Source organism: Salvelinus fontinalis, chromosome 32 (genome assembly GCF_029448725.1).
Source record: "Salvelinus fontinalis isolate EN_2023a chromosome 32, ASM2944872v1, whole genome shotgun sequence".
Taxonomy (NCBI): Eukaryota; Metazoa; Chordata; class Actinopteri; order Salmoniformes; family Salmonidae; genus Salvelinus; species Salvelinus fontinalis.
The window spans coordinates 19227020-19250307 of NC_074696.1; the positions used below are offsets into that span (position 1 = coordinate 19227020).

General features: G+C 45.5%; 1 protein-coding gene across 7 annotated transcripts in view; it reads left to right on the forward strand.

Annotated features, from left to right (window-relative positions):
• Positions 1-23288, forward strand: part of LOC129830838 (cytoplasmic dynein 1 intermediate chain 1-like) — a 131749-nt gene that overhangs the window by 36959 nt on the left and 71502 nt on the right. For all 7 annotated transcript variants that reach the window (XM_055893616.1, XM_055893611.1, XM_055893613.1 and 4 more), the window contains one exon: positions 21900-21992. In XM_055893616.1, coding sequence (XP_055749591.1) covers positions 21900-21992 — 93 coding nt within the window. The remainder of the gene's footprint in view (positions 1-21899; positions 21993-23288) is intronic.

Below are 23288 nucleotides of genomic sequence, written 5' to 3' on the forward strand. Positions count from 1 at the left end.
CCCTCCCAGTCAGATCCCTCCCAGTCAGATCCATCCTAGTCAGATCCCTCCCAGTCAGGTCCCTCCCAGTCAGATCCCTCCCAGTCAGATCCCCGCTAGTCAGATCCCTCCTAGTCAGATCCCTCCCAGTCAGATCCCTCCCATTCAGATCCCCGCTAGTCAGATCCCCACTAGTCAGATCCCTCCCAGTCAGATTCCTCCTAGTCAGATCCCTGCCAGTCAGATCCCTCCCAGTCAGATCCCTCCCAGTCAGATTCCTCCCAGTCAGATCCCTCCCAGTCAGATCCCTCCCAGTCAGATTCCTCCTAGTCAGATCCCTCCCAGTCAGATCCCTCCCAGTCAGATGCCCGCTAGTCAGATCCCTCCTAGTCAGATCCCTCCCAGTCAGATCCATCCAAGTCAGATCCCCGCTAGTCAGATCCCTCCTAGTCAGATCCCTCCTAGTCAGATCCCTCCCAGTCAGATCCCTCCCAGTCAGATCCCTCCCAGTCAGATTCCTCCTAGTCAGATCCCTGCCAGTCAGATCCCTCCCAGTCAGATGCCCGCTGGTCAGATCCCTCCCAGTCAGATCCCCGCAAGTCAGATCCCTCCTAGTCAGATCCCTCCCAGTCAGATCCATCCCAGTCAGATGCCCGCTAGTCAGATCCCTCCCAGTCAGATCCCTCCCAGTCAGATCCCTCCCAGTCAGATCCATCCCAGTCAGATGCCCGCTAGTCAGATCCCTCCCAGTCAGATCCCTCCCAGTCAGATCCCTCCCAGTCAGATCCCTCCCAGTCAGATCCCTCCTAGTCAGATCTTTGCTAGTTAGATCCCTCCCAGTCAGAATTAATTGGCGAGCGTCTCTTGTTTTTTCTCTCTCTGTGTTCTGAACGGTTCTGAGAACTGGTTGAGTTCGGGTTTCATCGCCCTCAGAAAGCCAGGGAGATGACGACTCCTGTTTCACCCAGAAAAAAGGAACCCGGGTCCCAAATGGTTTCCATCGAAACGAGATGCCAGTCAAACTCCCAGAAAGCTCTCTGATATCAGAGGAAAATAATGTGTTTCCTGGTAGGTAGGCCATGCCAAGTGAGACGCACATGATTGCAATTTTCCCCTTTGACCACCATATAATACGATACATCGCTCGCTCTCTCTCTCTCGCTCTCTGTTTCTCTCTGTCTCTCTGTCTCTTTCTTCTCTCTCTCTCTCTCTCGCTCTCTGTTTCTCTCTGTCTCTCTGTCTCTTTCTTCTCTCTCTCTCTCTCTCGCTCGCTCTGTTTCTCTCTGTCTCTCTGTCTCTTTCCTCTCTCTCTCTCTCTCTCTCTCTCTTTTTTCTTCTCTCTCCTCTGTTAAATATGGCTGCCGTCCATGGAGTTACTGTAATAATATTTGCCATCTGATGTGTGCTTGAAAAGTGATGAATATGGTTTCATTGCTGCGGATAGTTACCTCCAACCCCTCCCCTCCCCTCTCCTCCCCTCCCCTCTCCTCCCCTCCCCTCCCCTCCCCTCCCCTCCCCTCCCCTCCCCTCTCCTCCCCTCCCCTCCCCTCCCGTCTCCTCCCCTCCCCTCCCCTCCCCTCCCCTCTCCTCCCCTCCCCTCTCCTCCCCTCCCCTCCCCTCCCCTCCCCTCTCCTCCCCTCCCCTCCCCTCCCCTCTCTCTATATTGAACTTGAATTTCAACATGTTGCCCCCCCATTGTTGCATGTTCATATGTAAAACAACAGTGCCTGTGATGTGATCGTTGTGCTGGGCCTGGGTGGTCTGTGTTACTATGTAGACCTATTTAACTCCTATTGGGGTTGACTGCTTTAAGACAGCACTGATTCTTTTCCCAAATGTTGTGGGTGGACATTTGGTTGTGTTAAAATATAGAAAATTAACCACTCAGGTACATGTTATCCCTGTTTATTCTAGACTGATATTTTGCGTCTCTTTTAACTATACTTTCAACAACTCAATTTAATTGAGACATAAAAGCTACATGTTTTTAGTTTTATTTAACTAACCAAGGCAATAGGATTGAACAGATTCATAAACAGTCATAATATATCACAGTCACACTCAATTTAAAGTAACATTTTAGATCATTGTCACATTTTCTATCTTTACAGCTGGTTGAAATGAAATTTGAGGGCCCCAAGATGTCCTTTTTGGCTGAATCCTGATCTGCAGTACTTATACTGACCAGTAGGGAGCACTCCAAGTACATATACCTGACCACCTCTGTCATCTTCAAACTAACACTGAAACATTTTCTTTAGTAAATTACATTGAATTGAAGTAGAATTTATTTAAAATATAAGTATATTATCATGAGACCAACATTTATTTCGATATGATGATTTAATTATAATTTCCCCTAGATAATTACAGTATTCAATGTGTGCTTGTTTAATCATGATTTATTTTTTCTCCACAAGATTTTGTTTTCCTCAGTATATGCATTACTTTGTTTTTTCAGTCTTCTTTGCCATCATTATAGGCTCATCATTTTCTCTCTTCTCTAACTATAATCTCACACATTAAGACATAGTAACACACTCTCAACGTATGGCACAAATCCCGCAACTGACTCATTGGAGATTATACCATCCAATCTACTTTATACCTCAAACAGATAATACCATTCAATCTACTCTATACCTCAAACCTATTATACCAACCCAAGCTACTCTATACCTCAAACAGATAATACCATCCAATCTACTTTATACCTCAAACAGATAATACCATCCAATCTACTCTATACCTCAAACCTATTATACCAACCCAAGCTACTCTATACCTCAAACAGATAATACCATTCAATCTACTCTATACCTCAAACAGATAATACCATCCAATCTACTTTATACCTCAAACAGATAATACCATCCAATCTACTCTATACCTCAAACAGATAATACCATCCAATCTACTCTATACCTCAAACAGATAATACCGTCCAAGCTACTCTATACCTCAAACAGATAATACCATCCAAACGACTCTATAACTCAAACCTATTATACCAACCCAAGCTACTCTATACCTCAAACAGACAATACCATTCAATCTACTCTATACCTCAAACAGATAATACCATTCAATCTACTTTATACCTCAAACAGATAATACCATTCAATCTACTCTATACTTTAAACAGATAATACCATCCAATCTACTCTATACCTCAGAGATAATACCATCCAATCTACTTTATACCTCAAACAGATAATACCATCCAATCTACTTTATACCTCAAACAGATAATACCATCCAATCTACTTTATACCTCAAACAGATAATACCATCCAATCTACTTTATACCTCAAACAGATAATACCATTCAATCTACTCTATACCTCAAACCTATTATACCAACCCAAGCTACTCTATACCTCAAACAGATAATACCATCCAATCTACTTTATACCTCAAACAGATAATACCATCCAATCTACTCTATACCTCAAACCTATTATACCAACCCAAGCTACTCTATACCTCAAACAGATAATACCATTCAATCTACTCTATACCTCAAACAGATAATACCATCCAATCTACTTTATACCTCAAACAGATAATACCATCCAATCTACTCTATACCTCAAACAGATAATACCATCCAATCTACTCTATACCTCAAACAGATACTACCGTCCAAGCTACTCTATACCTCAAACAGATAATACCATCCAAACGACTCTATAACTCAAACCTATTATACCAACCCAAGCTACTCTATACCTCAAACAGATAATACCATCCAATCTACTCTATACCTCAAACAGATAATACCGTCCAAGCTACTCTATACCTCAAACAGATAATACCATCCAAGCTACTCTATACCTCAGAGATAATACCATCCAAGCTACTTTATACCTCAAACAGATAATACCAGCCAAGCTACTTTATACCTCAAACCTATTATACCAACCCAAGCTACTCTATACCTCAAGCAGATAATACCATCCAATCTACTCAATACCTCAAACAGATAATACCATCCAAGCTACTTTATACCTCAAACAGATAATACCAGCCAAGCTACTTTATACCTCAAACCTATTATACCAACCCAAGCTACTCTATACCTCAAACAGATAATACCATTCAATCTACTCTATACCTCAAACAGATAATACCATTCAATCTACTTTATACCTCAAACAGATAATACCATTCAATCTACTCTATACTTTAAACAGATAATACCATCCAATCTACTCTATACCTCAGAGATAGTACCATCCAATCTACTTTATACCTCAAACAGATAATACCATCCAATCTACTTTATACCTCAAACAGATAATACCATCCAATCTACTTTATACCTCAAACAGATAATACCATCCAATCTACTTTATACCTCAAATAGATAATACCATTCAATCTACTCTATACCTCAAACCTATTATACCAACCCAAGCTACTCTATACCTCAAACAGATAATACCATCCAATCTACTTTATACCTCAAACAGATAATACCATCCAATCTACTCTATACCTCAAACCTATTATAGCAACCCAAGCTACTCTATACCTCAAACAGATAATATCATTCAATCTACTCTATACCTCAAACAGATAATACCATCCAATCTACTTTATACCTCAAACAGATAATACCATCCAATCTACTTTATACCTCAAACAGATAATACCATCCAATCTACTTTATACTTCAAACAGATAATACCATCCAATCTACTCTATACCTCAAACAGATAATACCGTCCAAGCTACTCTATACCTCAAACAGATAATACCATCCAAACGACTCTATAACTCAAACCTATTATACCAACCCAAGCTACTCTATACCTCAAACAGATAATACCATCCAATCTACTCTATACCTCAAACAGATAATACCATTCAATCTACTCTATACCTCAAACAGATAATACCATCCAAGCTACTCTATACCTCAGAGATAATACCATCCAAGCTACTTTATACCTCAAACAGATAATACCAGCCAAGCTACTTTATACCTCAAACCTATTATACCAACCCAAGCTACTCTATACCTCAAACAGATAATACCATTCAATCTACTCTATACCTTAAACAGATAATACCATCCAATCTACTTTATACCTCAAACAGATAATACCATCCAATCTACTCTATACCTCAAACAGATAATACCATCCAATCTACTCTATACCTCAAACAGATCAGAGTTAGGACCAATATCCCTGAAATGACACATTCTGCATTTAAGCTCCTTCTTCAAACAGAGACGTGTTGAAAAGTGAGTTGGACTCATGACTTTGGTTGACTGGCTGGATGTGACAGGAGCGAGGCTTGGAAAGTTTGATGTCATGAGTTTTAATCATGTGCTGTGGCCGCTCGCCGCCTGCCTGGGAGCATGGCGAGGCATGGCATGATGGCTCTGTAAAGATGTGGTTCTGGGAAGCTGCCAGGTCCACTGGCACAACAGGCTTAGCTTCAGCCCACAGAAAGAATCCCAGACCCAAACTAGATCCAGGAGCAGGCTGGGGCCTAGCGTTGCATAGTGGAGGGTTATTACTGAAACTCTCCCCCTTTACAGTAGCCACTGAGGGGTCAGTGTGTAGAGGAAGAGGGAAGGGAAGGGCTGACAAATGAATGGAAGTCATCCTGGTTATTAGGCTGTGAGTTGTTAGAATGTATGCAGGATTGGCTGTTTAGTGAATAAGAGTGTGTTTCTCTGTGTTACTGTTTAAAAGATGACCCATATTGTTAGATAGTGTGGATAAATGTTGTTCTTAATTGACTGTGATACAAGTATCGTGGGATAAGCATGATTCATGAATTATGTTTAATTATATTTGTCTCCGTTTTTGGTCAAACCATTCCAACATGTTCTCTCCTAGCATCTAGCTTAGTGTATAAACTTACAGTATGATACAGTGTACAGAATATTTGAGTTGTTTTACCACTTCCAATAAACATTTACTTTACGAGACAGAGAGGCAGTACAGCTAGTCTAGAGACACTTCACTGTAGACACTGCTGGAGACACTACACTTTTCTGGCTCTTCCTTGAAGACCCTTAATTATGGTATAGTGTCTAGTCTGCCTGTAAGACATAATCATTGTTCATCAGTACATTGAAAAGAGGCAGATCCTCATCACCTTACAGATGATATGGTAGAAAAAATAAATGCAAGAGGATCATACTTATTACAACATGTTTGAGTTTGACTACTGGAACACATTATTGGCTGTAGTTATCGTGTTATAGAATTTGGATAAAAAATGTTTTTTTGTTTTTTTGTTCAGTAGCCCTACACACCATTATCCAAGTGTTAACATTTGTATTAATTCAAATCAACGTCTGTAATTTTACATTTTTTATTTATTCACATCACTATTGAAAAATAATACGATATTGTAAACATGATGAATAATAATTATTGAATGTCTTTGACAGTTTTCAAATTGCATGTCTCTTCACTTTGTTTAGAAGCTCTGTCCAATCTGACAAGAGAAATTCTGACCAGAATTTCCTGAAACGTTACCAGGGAGGCCGAGAATGTTATCTGTGGTCAAAGTGGATCTTTGCTAGCTTTATCTCCTTCTCACTGAATATTTCCAGACCCCAGATAGAGAGGTAGATCTCACGGGAGAAGGCAGGTTTCCTCAGCACAGCCAGCCACAGACTCATACATAGCACCGCTCCTTTGCAGATTGGTATAAAGGGGACAGACGATCGATCGGTCCATGAGTATGTCCCAAATGGCAGCCTATTCCCTACACAGTCCACTACTTTTGTTGTCCGGCTTCCATGGGTTGCAATAGTGCAACGGCCCAAAGGGCTCTGGTCAAAAGTAGTGCACTATATAGGGAACTGGGTGTCATTTGGGACTGGGACCATTTGTCATAATGATGACAAATGACTGTTTTGCAACCCATGGAGGCTGGACAACAAAATCCCTGAGTGTCTTTCTATTACATAGCCAGAGGAATGCACTTTCACGGAGTTAGATGCCACAGAGCAGTAGAACAGGGATTTTTAACAAGTTAACTAAAGCACTGCCACCCACCCATTGTGTGATAAGGAAGGATTTACAGAGAGAGCAGGTAGTGTATAGTTTACTTCACAGCTTGCCTTTTATGTAGGATGATGGTGCTCCTCAGAGTGTATACACACACAAACACACACACACACCTTATGTTCTTCTATCCTCGTGGGGACCTAAAATTAATTTCAATGAAAAATCCTATTTTCCCTAATCCCTAAAATGAACCCTGATTCTAACCCCTAAGATGGAAATAGCCTTCACTCCCCTCATCTCCTCATGGGGATGTGGGAAATGGGAGAACTTTCCTTGTTTTACTATCCTTGTGGGGACTTTTGGGGATAGAAGACCACACAGACACACACACACACACACACACACACTCTAACATGTTGTGAGCTTCCTGTGTCATGTGTAGGATTACATTGTCGCAGTTTGTACGATTACAAAACAGAGCAAAAGCAAAAATCTACATTTCAGAATTGACTTGAAATGGTAGCACTATTGTGTCCACTAACAGGTAAAAAAGGTATTGTGGATAACTGACGCTCTCTATCTCTCTTCAGAGATTGTTTACTCCACCCACAGAGTTCACATTGGCTGTTGTGGCTGTTGTAGTTCCCCTACTGTAACAGGCCCCAGGTGAGATCATTTGTAATATTTGACAGTTGAATGTGGTGTGATGTCTGAGCTGCGTCCCAAATGGCACCCTATTCTCTATATAGTGCTATGGGCTGTGGTCAAAAGTAGAGCAGATAGAGATTAAGGAATAGGGTGCCATTTAATATCATGCAGTATGAGGATAGTGTGATATCAGGCAGTATAAGGATAGTGTGGTATGAGGATAGTGTGATATCAGGCAGTGTGAGGATAGTGTGATATCAGGCAGTGTGAGGATAGTGTGATATCAGGCAGTATGAGGATAGTGTGGTATGAGGATAGTGTGATATCAGGCAGTATGAGGATAGTGTGATATGAGGCAGTATGAGGATAGTGTGATATCAGGCAGTGTGAGGATAGTGTGATATCAGGCAGTATGAGGATAGTGTGAGGATAGTGTGATATCAGGCAGTATGAGGATAGTGTGGTATGAGGATAGTGTGATATGAGGCAGTATGAGGATAGTGTGATATCAGGCAGTGTGAGGATAGTGTGATATCAGGCAGTATGAGGATAGTGTGATATCAGGCAGTATGAGGATAGTGTGATATCAGGCAGTATGAGGATAGTGTGATATGAGGCAGTATGAGGATAGTGTGAGGATAGTGTGATATCAGGCAGTATGAGGATAGTGTGATATCAGGCAGTATGAGCATAGTGTGATATCAGGCAGTATGAGCATAGTGTGATATGAGGCAGTATGAGGATAGTGTGATATCAGGCAGTGTGAGGATGGTGTGATATCAGGCAGTATGAGGATAGTGTGATATCAGGCAGTGTGAGGATAGCGTGATATCAGGCAGGCGTTTGTCTCAGTCAGAACAGAGCAGAACAGAGCAGAACATAACAGAGCAGAACAGGAAAATAACAGAGCAGAACAGGACAGAACAGAGCAAAACAGGACAGAACAGAGCAAAACAGAGCAGAGCAGAACATGAAAATAACAGAACAGAGCAGAACAGGACAGAACAGGGGGTGTCGTGCCAGGGCCACATTAGAGGAGTCTTTCAAGTTCTCGTCACCTCCTCCTACTCATCAGTGCAGAGTCTGTGTTGTGGTCTACAGGCTGCTCAACACCCAACTTCTGAGGAGAACCCCCCTCTTTACAGTGTGTGTGTGTGTTCGCTCTCATTTAAAGGGTTATTCCCAGTGCGTAGGATGCTGCAACTCTTGCCCCTTGAAAGTGCCCCTTACCTCCTCCTCCTCTCCTCCCCTCCTCTCCTCCTATCCTCCTCCTCCTCTCCTCCTATCCTCCTCTCCTCCTCCTCTCCTCCCCTCCTCTCCTCATCTCCTCCTCCCCTCCTCTCCTCCTATCCTCCTCTCCTCCTCTCCTCCTATCCTCCTCCTCCTCTCTTCCTATCTTCCTCTCCTCCTATCCTCCTCTCCTCCTCTCCTCCTCCTATCCTCCTCCTCCTCTCCTCCTCTCTTCCTCTCTTCCTCTCCTCCTCTCCTCTCCTTCTCTCCTCCTCTTCCTCTCCTCCTCTCCTCCTCCTCTCCTCTCCTCCTATCTTCCTCTCCTCCTCTCCTCCTATCCTCCTCCTCCTCCTCCTCGCTTCCTATCTTCCTCTCCTCCGCCTCTTCTCCCCTCCTATCCTCATCTCCTCCTCCCCTCCTCTCCTCCTCTCCTCCTATCCTCCTCCTCCTCTCCTCATCTCTTCCTCTCCTCCTCTCCTCCTCCTCTCCTCTCCTTCTCTCCTCCTCTCTTCCTCTCCTCCTCTCCTCCTCCTCTCCTCTCCTCCTATCTTCCTCTCCTCCTCTCCTCCTCTCCTCCTATCCTACTCTCCTCCTCTCATCCTCTCCTCCTCCTCTCTTCCTCTCTTCCTCTCCTCTCCTCCTATCTTCCTCTTCTCCTCCACTCCTCCCTTCCTCCCCTACTCTCTTATATGTCCTCATTCCCAACTTTTTTCAAAACTCCTCTCTTGTCAGAGATGACGGGAATGTGTGTGTGTGCGCGTGTATGTGAATGTGTGTGTGTGTGTGTGCGCGTGTATGTGACTATGTGTTTGTGTGACTCAGTATGATAGTGTAATAATCTCTAGGGCCCCAGCAGCTTGGCCCAATAAACCAGTGGATGAAAGAGCCTGGTGTCATCCTACTGCTGTCTAACGCCTGTCCTGTGTGTGTTACTTTATGTGTGTGTGTGTTACTTTATGTGTGTGTGTGTTACTTTATGTGTGTGTGTTACATTGTGTGTGTGTGTTACTTTATGTGTGTGTGTGTTACTTTATGTGTGTGTGTGTTACTTTATGTGTGTGTGTTACATTGTGTGTGTGTGTTACTTTATGTGTGTGTGTGTGTGTTACTTTATGTGTGTATGTGTGTGTGTGTGTTACTTTATGTGTGTGTGTGTTACTTTATGTGTGTGTGTTACATTGTGTGTGTATGTGTGTGTGTGTTACTTTATGTGTGTATGTGTGTGTGTGTGTTACTTTATGTGTGTGTGTGTTACTTTATGTGTGTGTGTTACATTGTGTGTGTATGTGTGTGTGTGTTACTTTATGTGTGTGTGTGTTACTTTATGTGTGTATGTGTGTGTGTGTTACTTTATGTGTGTGTGTGTTACTTTATGTGTGTATGTGTGTGTGTGTTACTTTATGTGTGTGTGTTACATTGTGTGTGTGTGTGTGTTACTTTATGTGTGTATGTGTGTGTGTGTTACTTTATGTGTGTGTGTGTTACTTTATGTGTGTGTGTGTGTTACTTTGTGTGTGTGTGTGTGTGTTACTTTAGGTTTGTGTGTGTTACTTTATGTGTGTTACTTTATGTGTGTGTGTGTGTGTGTGCGTGTGTGTGTTACTTTATGTGTGTGTTACCTATGTGTGTTTCTCTGTGTGTGTGTGTGTGTGTGTGTGTGTGTGTGTGTGTGTGTGTGTGTGTGTGTGTGTGTGTGTGTGTGTGTGTGTGTGTGTGTGTGTGTGTGTGTGTGTGTGTGTGTGTGTGTGTGTGTGTGTGAATCAGACCTGGGTTCAAATACATGTGTGTTTCAGTATCTGGTGTTTCAAATACTCTTTCTATGTATTTGAGTATTTTCAAAACAAGTACTCTTATTTGAGTATTTTAATGGTTATTTTGTTAATATTTTTTTAACATTTTTAAATACCTGGGTTAAATTCATGGGAGTGTATTTGAGTAATTACAAATACATAAAAATATTAAACTGCTTGTCTTTTCAAATAAAATATATTTGAATAGATACTTTGAATGTATATGAAAGTAATTGAGATATTTGAAATAGTATTTGAATCCCAGGTCTGTTGCTTGTGTGTGCCCTTATGTCTCTGTGTGTCACAGGATGCGCTAGGTGTCAACACTCCTCTGTCAGTGGCAGTACAGGCGCTGGCACGGCCTCTAACAACCTAACCTTCTAACACAGCACTGGACCCTCTCCAAGTCACACAGACAGTGTGCAGGCCAACCCACCCCAGCCTTCATCTCCCCAGTGATGAGCGTGAGCTTGCACATTTCAGCATCATGCCAACACTTACTGGGTATTCAGAATAAAAGGGGATCTTTGATCTCTTCTAGTTACCAGTTGGAATATATTCTTTGGCTTGCCAAATGGCACCCTATTCCCTATGTAGTGCACTACTTTTGACCTGAGCCCTATGGGTCCTGATCAAAAGTAGTGCACTACACAGGGAATAGGGTGCCATTTGGGACAAATTCGAAAATATCTAATGCTGTGAAACCCAGTGGTATGGTTATGCACTGTGGTAGCTGTATCTCTCACTACAGCAAAAACATGGGTCGTATCTAACTACTGTGGTAGCTGTATCTGACACTACAGCACAACATGGGCCGTATCTAACTACTGTGGTAGCTGTATCTCTCACTACAGCACAACATGGGTCGTATCTAACTACTGTGGTAGCTGTATCTCTCACTACAGCACAACATGGGTCGTATCTATCTACTGTGGTAGCTGTATCTCTCACTACAGCACAACATGGGCCGTATCTAACTACTGTGGTAGCTGTATCTCTCACTACAGCACAACATGGGTCGTATCTAGCTACTCTGGTAGCTGTATCTCTCACTACAGCACAACATGGGTCGTATCTATCTACTGTGGTAGCTGTATCTCTCACAACAGCACAACATGGGTCGTATCTAACTACTGTGGTAGCTGTATCTGACACTACAGCACAACATGGGTCGTACCTATCTACTGTGGTAGCTGTAGCTCTCACTACAGCACAACATGGGTCGTTTCTAACTACTGTGGTAGCTGTATCTGACACCACAGCACAACATGGGCCGTATCTAACTACTGTGGTAGCTGTATCTCTCACTACAGCACAACATGGGCCGTATCTAACTACTGTGGTAGCTGTATCTCTCACTACAGCACAACATGGGTCGTATCTAACTACTGTGGTAGCTGTATCTCTCACTACAGCACAACATGGACCGTATCTAACTACTGGGGTAGCTGTATCTCTCACTACAGCACAACATGGGTCGTATCTAACTACTGTGGTAGCTGTATCTCTCACTACAGCACAACATGGGTCGTATCTAACTACTGTGGTAGCTGTATCTCTCACTACAGCACAACATGGGCCGTATCTAACTACTGTGGTAGCTGTATCTCTCACTACAGCACAACATGGGTCGTATCTAACTACTGTGGTAGCTGTATCTCTCACTACAGCACAACATGGGTCGTATCTAACTACTGTGGTAGCTGTATCTCTCACTACAGCACAACATGGGCCGTATCTAACTACTGTGGTAGCTGTATCTCTCACTACAGCACAACATGGGCCGTATCTAACTACTGTGGTAGCTGTCTCTGACTTTCCTTATTATCTTTATAGTAATGCTCTCCACATGTGGTGGGTATATCTTAACCGTCCAGCCAATCACAGTGTAATACACTAAGCCCTCCACAGAGAGTCCCGCTCCTAAGATCCTTATAGTGCCATTGAATTACTGTTAATTTTCTCTGCCTTCATAATGGATTGGCCAATTTCAGTTCATCTGAGATAATTCACTGTAGAGGTATCCACATAATGACTAACAATGCTTCTGACCGGCTGGCTCAGGCCTTTTCAATCCCCCGCATATGATTAAGCTGGTAATTAGCCTGTAGCGCGCATGCTAATCTAAATAGTAAATACTCCACGGCTGGGGGGGGGGGGGAGAGTGGCGTGTCTATGTCTTAGGACTCGGAAGGACCCCTTCTCTGTCAGAGTTAAGCTGAGTGTTCTAACCGCTTATAGGCGTCTATGGAGATGCCTGTTTGTCTATGTGCCGCTGTGCTGGGCTGAATTGACTGGGCCAGTGTGAGGAAGGAAGCCAAGTTTCATCAAGCCAGCCCCCAGGTACCAGTGGCTTGGTGGATCCTGGTTAATGTGTGTTCCCGCGGTGCAGAGCAGTATTAAGCACCAGGTGGAACAGGGAAACATTCCCTGACTGGGTTGAGAGAGAGGGAGAGAGAGAGAGGGACAGACCTTTGACCATAGTATCTCCGGTACCGTGCCTTCATATGGGAAGATGTATTCAGTCGTTAAGTAACCAACCCAAAGCCTCATGTCACATGGCTATGAATCACTGAAGCTTGCTCCAGTCTCTGTGGTCAACTTTTGTCGGTCGGACCGCTCTACGTTATGGTCGCACAGCTCTGCACGGTCCTCCCATGACCACACATTCTGACCACGGTCCTGGTTATCTAAGGTCAGGTTGTGCATAGGTTTAGGTTGGGAGCAACCCCCTTTCCTCTCCTCACAGCAGACGCCAGCGATGTTGGCCACGCAGTCTCTGTCCCTTTCTCTGTTCCTCTCCATTCTCCATCCTAACCCCAAAGGGACAACACCCAGTCCTGTCTCCCTCCCTCTCATTGAGGGTGCTGTGGTGGTGGGACACCAAAGGGAAGCATCCCCCTCTCCACCAAACTCAGGGGGGGAAATGGATGACAGGGAGAGAGAGGAAGAGAGAGAGAGATTGAGAGAGAGAGAAAGGAGCCGCCTGTGAGTTTGTCGGTTGGTGGTGGTCTGTCCTGGCTGTCCTCTGTGACACAGTGGCGGACTGACTCGTTGGCTTGGCTGACTGACTGCTTGGCTGGCTGACTGACTGGTTGGCTTGGCTGACTGACTGCTTGGCTGTCTGACTGATTGCCTGGCTGGCTGCCTGTCTAGGCCTGTCTCGCTGGCCTCTCCGCTCCGGTCCCTGCTGGTTAGATGCTGTCTGACTCCGAGCAACACTTCCATTCAGCTGGAAACCACGCTGTTGGACCGAACCCATTACATCAGTGGTCCATCCTCATCCTTCATCCTCACACTGAAGTATTTTCTCTTGGGAGCCAACCACTGTGGCTGCGTCTCAAACAGCGTCCTATTCCCTACATCCTGGTCAGAAGTAGTACACTATAAGGAATAGTGTACCATTTGAGACACTCTGTAGAGAGGATATGGTGGAGGATGGACTATTGGGCCTATGAAAGGAAGCATGGTGACTTCAGGTGAGAGTTGAACGGACTATTAGGCCTATGGAAGGAAGCATGGTGACTTCAGGTTAGAGAGTTGAACGGACTATTAGGCCTATGGAAGGAAGCATGGTGACTTCAGGTTAGAGAGTTGAACGGACTATTAGGCCTATGGAAGGAAGCATGGTGACTTCAGGTTAGAGAGTTGAACGGACTATTAGGCCTATGGAAGGAAGCATGGTGACTTCAGGTGAGAGAGTTGAACGGACTATAAGGCCTATGGAAGGAAGCATGGTGACTTCAGGTGAGAGAGTTGAACGGACTATTAGGCCTATGGAAGGAAGCATGGTGACTTCAGGTGAGAGAGTTGAACGGACTATAAGGCCTATGGAAGGAAGCATGGTGACTTCAGGTGAGAGAGTTGAACTATCAGTCCAATCCGTACATCTAGTACATGCTATCTCCAAAGAGTTTATAAGCCATATACTGCTTTGTTTCGAAGATGATGAAGATGATAAACTTCTCTTGAATTTTCCATTATTCCCCTGGTAATCACATGTATCATATCTAATCTTTGATCTTGGTAATCAAGTTCATCAAATCTAGTCTTTGGTCTTTGTAATCATATTTATCATATCTAGACTTTGGTCTTTGTAATCATATTTATCATATCTAGACTTTGGTCTTTGTAATCATATTTATCATATCTAGACTTTGGTCTTTGTAATCATATTTATCATATATAGACTTTGGTCTTTGTAATCATATTTATCATATCTAGACTTTGGTCTTTGTAATCATATTTATCATATCTAGACTTTAGTCTTGGTAATCACATTTATCATATCTAGTCTTTGGTCTTTGTAATCATATTTATCATATCTAGACTTTGGTCTTTCTAATCACATGAATCATATCTAATCTTTGGTGTTTGCAATCACATTTATCATACACTGCTCAAAAAAATAAAGGGAACACTTAAACAACACAATGTAACTCCAAGTCAATCACACTTCTGTGAAATCAAACTGTCCACTTAGGAAGCAACACTGATTGACAATAAATATCACATGCTGTTGTGCAAATGGAATAGACAAAATGTGGAAATTATAGGCAATTAGCAAGACACCCCCAAAAAAGGAGTGATTCTGCAGGTGGTGACCACAGACCACTTCTCAGTTCCTATGCTTCCTGGCTGATGTTTTGGTCACTTTTGAATGCTGGCGGTGCTCTCACTCTAGTGGTAGCATGAGACGGAGTCTACAACCCACACAAGTGGCTCAGGTAGTGCAGTTCATCCAGGATGGCACATCAATGCGAGCTGTGGCAAAAAGGTTTGCTGTGTCTGTCAGCAAAGTGTCCAGAGCATGGAGGCACTACCAGGAGACAGGCCAGTACATCAGGAGACGTGGAGGAGGCCGTAGGAGGGCAACAACCCAGCAGCAGGACCGCTACCTCCGCCTTTGTGCAAGGAGGTGCACTGCCAGAGCCCTGCAAAATGACCTCCAGCAGGCCACAAATGTGCATGTGTCTGCTCAAACGGTCAGAAACAGACTCCATGAGGGTGGTATGAGGGCCCGACGTCCACAGGTGGGGTTTGTGCTTACAGCCCAGCACCGGGCAGGACGTTTGGCATTTGCCAGAGAACACCAAGATTGGCAAATTCGCCACTGGCGCCCGGTGCTCTTCACAGATGAAAGCAGGTTCACACTGAGCACATGAGCACATGTGACAGACGTGACAGAGTCTGGAGACGCCGTGGAGAACGTTCTGCTGCCTGCAACATCCTCCAGCATGACCGTTTTGGAGGTGGGTCAGTCATGGCGTGTGGTGGCATTTCTTTGTGGGGCCGCACAGCCCTCCATGTGCTCGCCAGAGGTAGCCTGAGTGTCATTAGGTACCGAGATGAGATCCTCAGACCCCTTGTGAGACCATATGCTGACACATGCACATTTGTGGCCTGCTGGAGGTCATTTTGCAGGGCTCTGGCAGTGCACCTCCTTGCACAAAGGCGGAGGTAGCGGTCCTGCTGCTGGGTTGTTGCCCTCCTACGGCCTCCTCCACGTCTCCTGATGTACTGGCCTGTCTCCTGGTAGCGCCTCCATGCTCTGGACACTACGCTGACAGACACAGCAAACCTTTTTGCCACAGCTCGCATTGATGTGCCATCCTGGATGAACTGCACTACCTGAGCCACTTGTGTGGGTTGTAGACTCCGTCTCATGCTACCACTAGAGTGAGAGCACCGCCAGCATTCAAAAGTGACCAAAACATCAGCCAGGAAGCATAGGAACTGAGAAGTGGTCTGTGGTCACCACCTGCAGAATCACTCCTTTTTTGGGGGTGTCTTGCTAATTGCCTATAATTTCCACCTTTTGTCTATTCCATTTGCACAACAGCATGTGAAATTTATTGTCAATCAGTGTTGCTTCCTAAGTGGACAGTTTGATTTCATAGAAGTGTGATTGACTTGGAGTTACATTGTGTTATTTAAGTGTTCCCTTTATTTTTTTGATCAGTGTATATTTATTATATCTAAACAAAACCAGTTGAGAAGGTTCAGAGCAGCTGAAAGGGCATGGTGATAATAGACAGAAGGCCTATATTCTCATATCAACAAGGCTCTTGAGCCAGTAATTTTCGGAGGCCTCAGGGCATACTCAAACTGTGTCATACACACACACAGACACTCACTCACCCCTGAAAACAAACGGCGCTGGTGTTGAGTTGAGAGTGTGAGACGTGACACGTCTGGCGGGATGGAATCACTTCCTCCTGTGAACTGGGCGCCCATTGTCACTGCGACCCCTACCCAGTTAACCTCCGACCAAGGGGTCAACATGACAACGAGCCCACTGAGGATTCGGGTGTGCGTGAGCGTGCAGAGAGTGTGTGTGTTTGCGCGTTCGCAGCCACAGGTGTCTGGTAGGGTGTCAAGTGGGCTTTTGGGGCCTCATTCTCACCATCTGTTTCCAGGGTGATGGGATGGGGGAGGGGTTACCAACACATGTCTGGAGGAAGGAGGGAGGGAGGGGAAGGGCGGTGGGCAGAGGGTGTGAATGGAAGGACCAAGCAGGCCGCAGGAAGACTGGCAGGTGCTTGTGGATGTTAGCCCCTCTTTTGCCCCCTTCACTGGGGGGGGGGGTCGGAGTAATTGCGGGGTCGAGTTTAGGGTGGGGTTGTTGGATCTCAAGGTCAGAGGTTAGGACAGAGCCGAGGACATGCACGCCACTCAGAGAGGCACCTTCTCTGTGTTAACTTACTTTCTGATGAGGCCTGTGTGTTAACTTCGTCTCTGATGAGGCCTGTGTGTTAACTTCCTCTCTGATGAGGCCTGTGTGTTAACTTCCTCTCTGATGAGGCCTGTGTGTTAACTTCCTCTCTGATGAGGCCTGTGTGTTAACTTCCTCTCTGATGGGGCCTGTGTGTTAACTTCCTCTCTGATGAGGCCTGTGTGTTAACTTCGTCTCTTAGGCCTGTGTGTTAACTTCCTCTCTGATGGGGCCTGTGTGTTAACTTCGTCTCTGATGGGGCCTGTGTGTTAACTTCGTCTCTGATGAGACCTGTGTGTTAACTTCCTCTCTGATGGGGCCTGTGTGTTAACTTCGTCTCTGATGAGGCCTGTGTGTTAATTTCCTCTCTGATGAGACCTGTGTGTTAACTTCGTCTCTGATGAGGCCTGTGTGTTAACTTCCTCTCTGATGAGGCCTGTGTGTTAACTTCCTCTCTGATGAGGCCTGTGTGTTAACTTCCTCTCTGATGAGACCTGTGTGTTAACATCCTCTCTGATGAGGCCTGTGTGATAACTTCGTCTCTGATGAGGCCTGTGTGTTAACTTCGTCTCTGATGAGGCCTGTGTGTTAATTTCCTCTCTGATGAGGCCTGTGGGTTAACTTCCTCTCTGATGAGGCCTGTGTGTTAACTTCCTCTCTGATGAGGCCTGTGTGATAACTTCGTCTCGGCTGAAGCCTGTGTGTTAACTTCCTCTCTGATGAGGCCTGTGTGTTAACTTCGTCTCTGATGAGGCCTGTGTGTTAACTTCGTCTCTGATGGGGCCTGTGTGTTAACTTCGTCTCTGATGAGACCTGTGTGTTAACTTCCTCTCTGATGAGACCTGTGTGTTAATTTCCTCTCTGATGAGGCCTGTGTGTTAATTTCCTCTCTGATGAGACCTGTGTGTTAATTTCCTCTCTGATGAGACCTGTGTGTTAATTTCCTCTCTGATGAGACCTGTGTGTTAATTTCCTCTCTGATGGGGCCTGTGTGTTAACTTCCTCTCTGATGGGGCCTGTGTGTTAACTTCGACTCTGATGAGGCCTGTGTGTTAATTTCCTCTCTGATGAGACCTGTGTGTTAACTTCGTCTCTGATGAGGCCTGTGTGTTAACTTCCTCTCTGATGAGGCCTGTGTGTTAACTTCCTCTCTGATGAGGCCTGTGTGTTAACTTCCTCTCTGATGAGACCTGTGTGTTAACATCCTCTCTGATGAGGCCTGTGTGTTAACTTCCTCTCTGATGAGGCCTGTGTGTTAACTTCGTCTCTGATGAGACCTGTGTGTTAACTTACCTCTCTGATGAGGCCTGTGTGTTAACTTCCTCTCTGATGAGACCTGTGTGTTAACATCCTCTCTGATGAGGCCTGTGTGTTAACTTCCTCTCTGATGAGGCCTGTGTGTTAACTTCGTCTCTGATGAGACCTGTGTGTTAACTTCCTCTCTGATGAGGCCTGTGTGTTAACTTCCTCTCTGATGAGACCTGTGTGTTAACTTCCTCTCTGATGAGGCCTGTGTGTTAACTTCCTCTCTGATGAGGCCTATGTGTTAACTTCGTCTCTGATGAGACCTGTGTGTTAACTTCCTCTCTGATGAGGCCTGTGTGTTAACTTCGTCTCTGATGAGGCCTGTGTGTTAACTTCCTCTCTGATGAGGCCTGTGTGTTAACTTCCTCTCTGATGAGGCCTGTGGGTTAACTTCGTCTCTGATGAGGCCTGTGTGTTAACTTCGTCTCTGATGAGGCCTGTGTGTTAACTTCGTCTCTGATGAGGCCTGTGTGTTAACTTCCTCTCTGATGAGGCCGGTGTGTTAACTTCGTCTCTGATGAGGCCTGTGTGTTAACTTCCTCTCTGATGAGGCCTGTGTGTTAACTTTGTCTCTGATGAGGCCTGTGTGTTAACTTCCTCTCTGATGAGGCCTGTGTGTTAACTTCGTCTCTGATGAGACCTGTGTGTTAACTTCCTCTCTGATGAGGCCTGTGTGTTAACTTCCTCTCTGATGAGACCTGTGTGTTAACATCCTCTCTGATGAGGCCTGTGTGTTAACTTCGTCTCGGATGAGGCCTGTGTGTTAACTTCGTCTCTGATGAGGCCTGTGTGTTAACTTCCTCTCTGATGAGGCCTGTGTGTTAACTTCGTCTCTGATGAGGCCTGTGTGTTAACTTCCTCTCTGATGAGGCCTGTGTGTTAACTTCCTCTCTGATGAGGCCTGTGTGTTAACTTCGTCTCTGATGAGGCCTGTGTGTTAACTTCCTCTCTGATGATGCCTGTGTGATGGGAGGGGAGTGGGCTTGGTCATGTTACTAATGATCATGTTGGGGGGGAGTGGGCTTGGTCATGTTACTAATAATCATGCTGGGGGGGGTGGGCTTGGTCATGTTACTAATAATCATGTTGGGGGGGAGTGGGCTTGGTCATGTTACTAATAATCATGTTGGGGGGGAGTGGGCTTGGTCATGTTACTAATAATCATGTTGGGGGGGAGTGGGCTTGGTCATGTTACTAATAATCATGTTGGGGGGGACTGGGCTTGGTCATGTTACTAATAATCATGTTGGGAGGACTGGGCTTGGTCATGTTACTAATAATCATGTTGGGAGGGGAGTGGGCTTGGTCATGTTACTAATAATCATGTTGGGAGGGGAGTGGGCTTGGTCATGTTACTAATAATCATGTTGGGGGGGGGGAGTGGGCTTGGTCATGTTACTAAAAATCATGTTGGGGGGAGTTGGCTTGGTCATGTTACTAATAATCATGTTGGGGGGAGTGGGCTTGGTCATGTTACTAATAATCATGTTGGTGTGAGTGGGCTTGGTCATGTTACTAATAATCATGTTGGGGGGAGTTGGCTTGGTCATGTTACTAATAATCATGTTGGGGGGAGTGGGCTTGGTCATGTTACTAATAATCATGTTGGCTTGGTCATGTTACTAATAATCATGTTGGGAGGGCAGTGGGCTTGGTCATGTTACTAATAATCATGTTGGGGGGGGGGGGAGTGGGCTTGGTCATGTTAGTAATAATCATGTTGGGGGGGAGTGGGCTTGGTCATGTTACTAATAATCATGTTGTGGGGAGTGGGCTTGGTCATGTTACTAATAATCATGTTGGGAGGAGTGGGCTTGGTCATGTTACTAATAATCATGTTGTGGGGAGTGGGCTTGGTCATGTTACTAATAATCATGTTGGGGGGAATGGGCTTGGTCATGTTACTAATAATCATGTTGGGGGGAGTGGGCTTGGTCATGTTACTAATAATTGTTAGTGGGAGTTGGCTTGGTCATGTTACTAATAATCATGTTGGGAGGAGTGGGCTTGGTCATGTTACTAATAATCATGTTGTGGGGAGTGGGCTTGGTCATGTTACTAATAATCATGTTGGGGGGAATGGGCTTGGTCATGTTACTAATAATCATGTTGGGGGGAGTGGGCTTGGTCATGTTACTAATAATTGTTAGTGGGAGTTGGCTTGGTCATGTTACTAATAATCATGTTGGGGAGGGTGGGCTTGGTCATGTTACTAATAATCATGTTGGTGGGAGTTGGCTTGGTCATGTTACTAATAATAATTTTTCTGCAGGTGTTTTCCCAATGTTTCGATAATACAACTGATGGAAATGACAGAAGTCCTAGAAAAATCCTCCAACCTCCAATTGACCTAAACTTTAGTAGTATCAAATGCTTTGCAGGCTGTTCTGCCATGCCTAATACACTTAATTGTGTGTGTGTGTGTGTGTGTGTGTGTGTGTGTGTGTGTGTGTGTGTGTGTGTGTGTGTGTATGTGTGTGTATGTGTGTGTGTGTGTGTGTGTGTGTGTGTGTGTGTGTGTGTGTGTGTGTGTGTGTGTGTGTGTGTGTGTGTGTGTGTGTAGGAGGCCCATCCGGCCCTGAATGTCAGTTAGTCAGGTGGACCAGGCCTGCGAATGATTAGATGGGATGGAGTGGTATAAGTATAGAGGGGGGTTGTAGTACTTGGAACAGCTGCTGATTAAAATGACTGCTCGCTCTTTCTTTCTCTCTCTCTCCCTCTCTCTCCCCCTTCCGCCCTCTATACCCCCCTCTCCCTCTCTCTCCCCCTTCCGCCCTCTATACCCCTCTCTCTCTCTCCCTCTCCCTCTCTCCCCCTTCCGCCCTCTATAACCCTCTGTCTCTTTCCCTCCCCCTCTCTCTCCCCCTTCCGCCCTCTATACCCCTCTCTCTCTCCCTCTCCCTCTCTCTCCCTCTTCCGCCCTCTATACCCCTCTCTCTCTCTCCCTCTCCCTCTCTCTCCCCCTTCCGCCCTCTATACCCCTCTCTCTCTCCCTCTCTCTCCCTCTCCCTCTCTCTCCCCCTTCCGCCCTCTATACCCCTCTCGCTCTCTCCCTCTCCCTCTCTCTCCCCCTTCCGCTCTCTATACCCCTCTCTCTCCCTCTCCCTCTCTCTCCCCCTTCCGCCCTCTATACCCCTCTCTCCCTCTCCCTCTCTCTCCCCCTTCCGCCCTCTATACCCCTTTCTCTCTCTCCCTCTCCCTCTCTCTCCCCCTTCCGCCCTCTATACCCCTCGCTCTCTCTTTCTACAGAGGAGGAAGAAGAGGATGAAGAAATCACAGAGCTGAAGCCTGATCCTGAATCTGACCAGCAGGAGGAGGAGGACACCAAGGAGATGAAAGAGGGTAAGAAACGGGGGATGAGAAGAGGGGGAGGAGAAGAGGGGGATGAGAAGAAGGGGCATTTTGAATAGGGGGATGATAAGAGGGGGAGGAGAAGAAGGGCATGAGTAGAGGGGGATGATAAGAGCGGGATGAGAAGAAGGGGCATTTTGTAGAGGGGGATGAGAAGAGGGGGAGGAGAAGAAGGGGCATTTTGTAGAGGGGGAGGAGAAGAAGAGGCATGAGTAGAGGGGGAGGAGAAGAAGGGGCATTTTGTAGAGGGGGAGGAGAAGAAGGGGCATGAGTAGAGGGGGAGGAGAAGAAGGGGCATGAGTAGAGGGGGAGGAGAAGAAGGGGCATGAGTAGAGGGGGAGGAGAAGAAGGGGCATGAGTAGAGGGGGAGGAGAAGAGGGGGCATTTTGTAGAGGGGGAGGAGAAGAGGGGGATAGGTCATAGGTCACACATATGTCAGATAATCATTTCTGAGACTGAACTCTCCAGTTCTCTCAACCAATTGAGTTTAACCACCACCTTGGTTTGGGAAACAGTATAACAGAAACATAACATATTTCAATTAAAAACAAGTTAAAGCGATGAATAAATTCATCAAATGTATTTATAAAGCCCTTTTTACATCAGCCCATGTCACAAAGTGCTTATACAGAAACCCAGCCTAAAACCCCAAACAGCAAGTAATTCAGATGTAGAAGCACGGTGGCTAGGAAAAACTCCCCGGAAAGTCAGGAACCTAGGAAGAAACCTAGAGAGGAACCAGGCTCTGAGGGGTGGCCAGTCCTCTTCTGGCTGTGCCGGGTGGAGATTATTGAAGACGTTCAAACTTTCATAGATGACCAGCAGGGTCAACGAGAGAGAGATGGGAGAATTAGAGGATGCATACTGAAGATCACACAGGACACTAGATAAGACAGGAGAAATACTCCAGATAGGACAGACTGACCCTAGCCCCCTGGCACATAGACACTGGAGACTGAGACAGTGGGAGTCGGGGGACACTGGCCCCGTCCAAAGTTACTCCCGAAGAGGGCCAACCAGGCCGGATATAACGGCAGGATATAACCCCACCCACTTTGCCAAAGCACAGCCCCCACACCACTAAAGGATATCAAAGTCCCGTGTGGCTCAGTTGGTAGAGCATGGCGCTTGCAACGCCAGGGTTGTGGGTTCATTCCCCACGGGGGGACCAGGATGAATATGTATGAACTTTCCAATTTGTAAGTCGCTCTGGATAAGAGCGTCTGCTAAATGAATTAAATGTAAATGTAAAGACCACAAATGTACTACCCTGAGACAAGGCCGAGT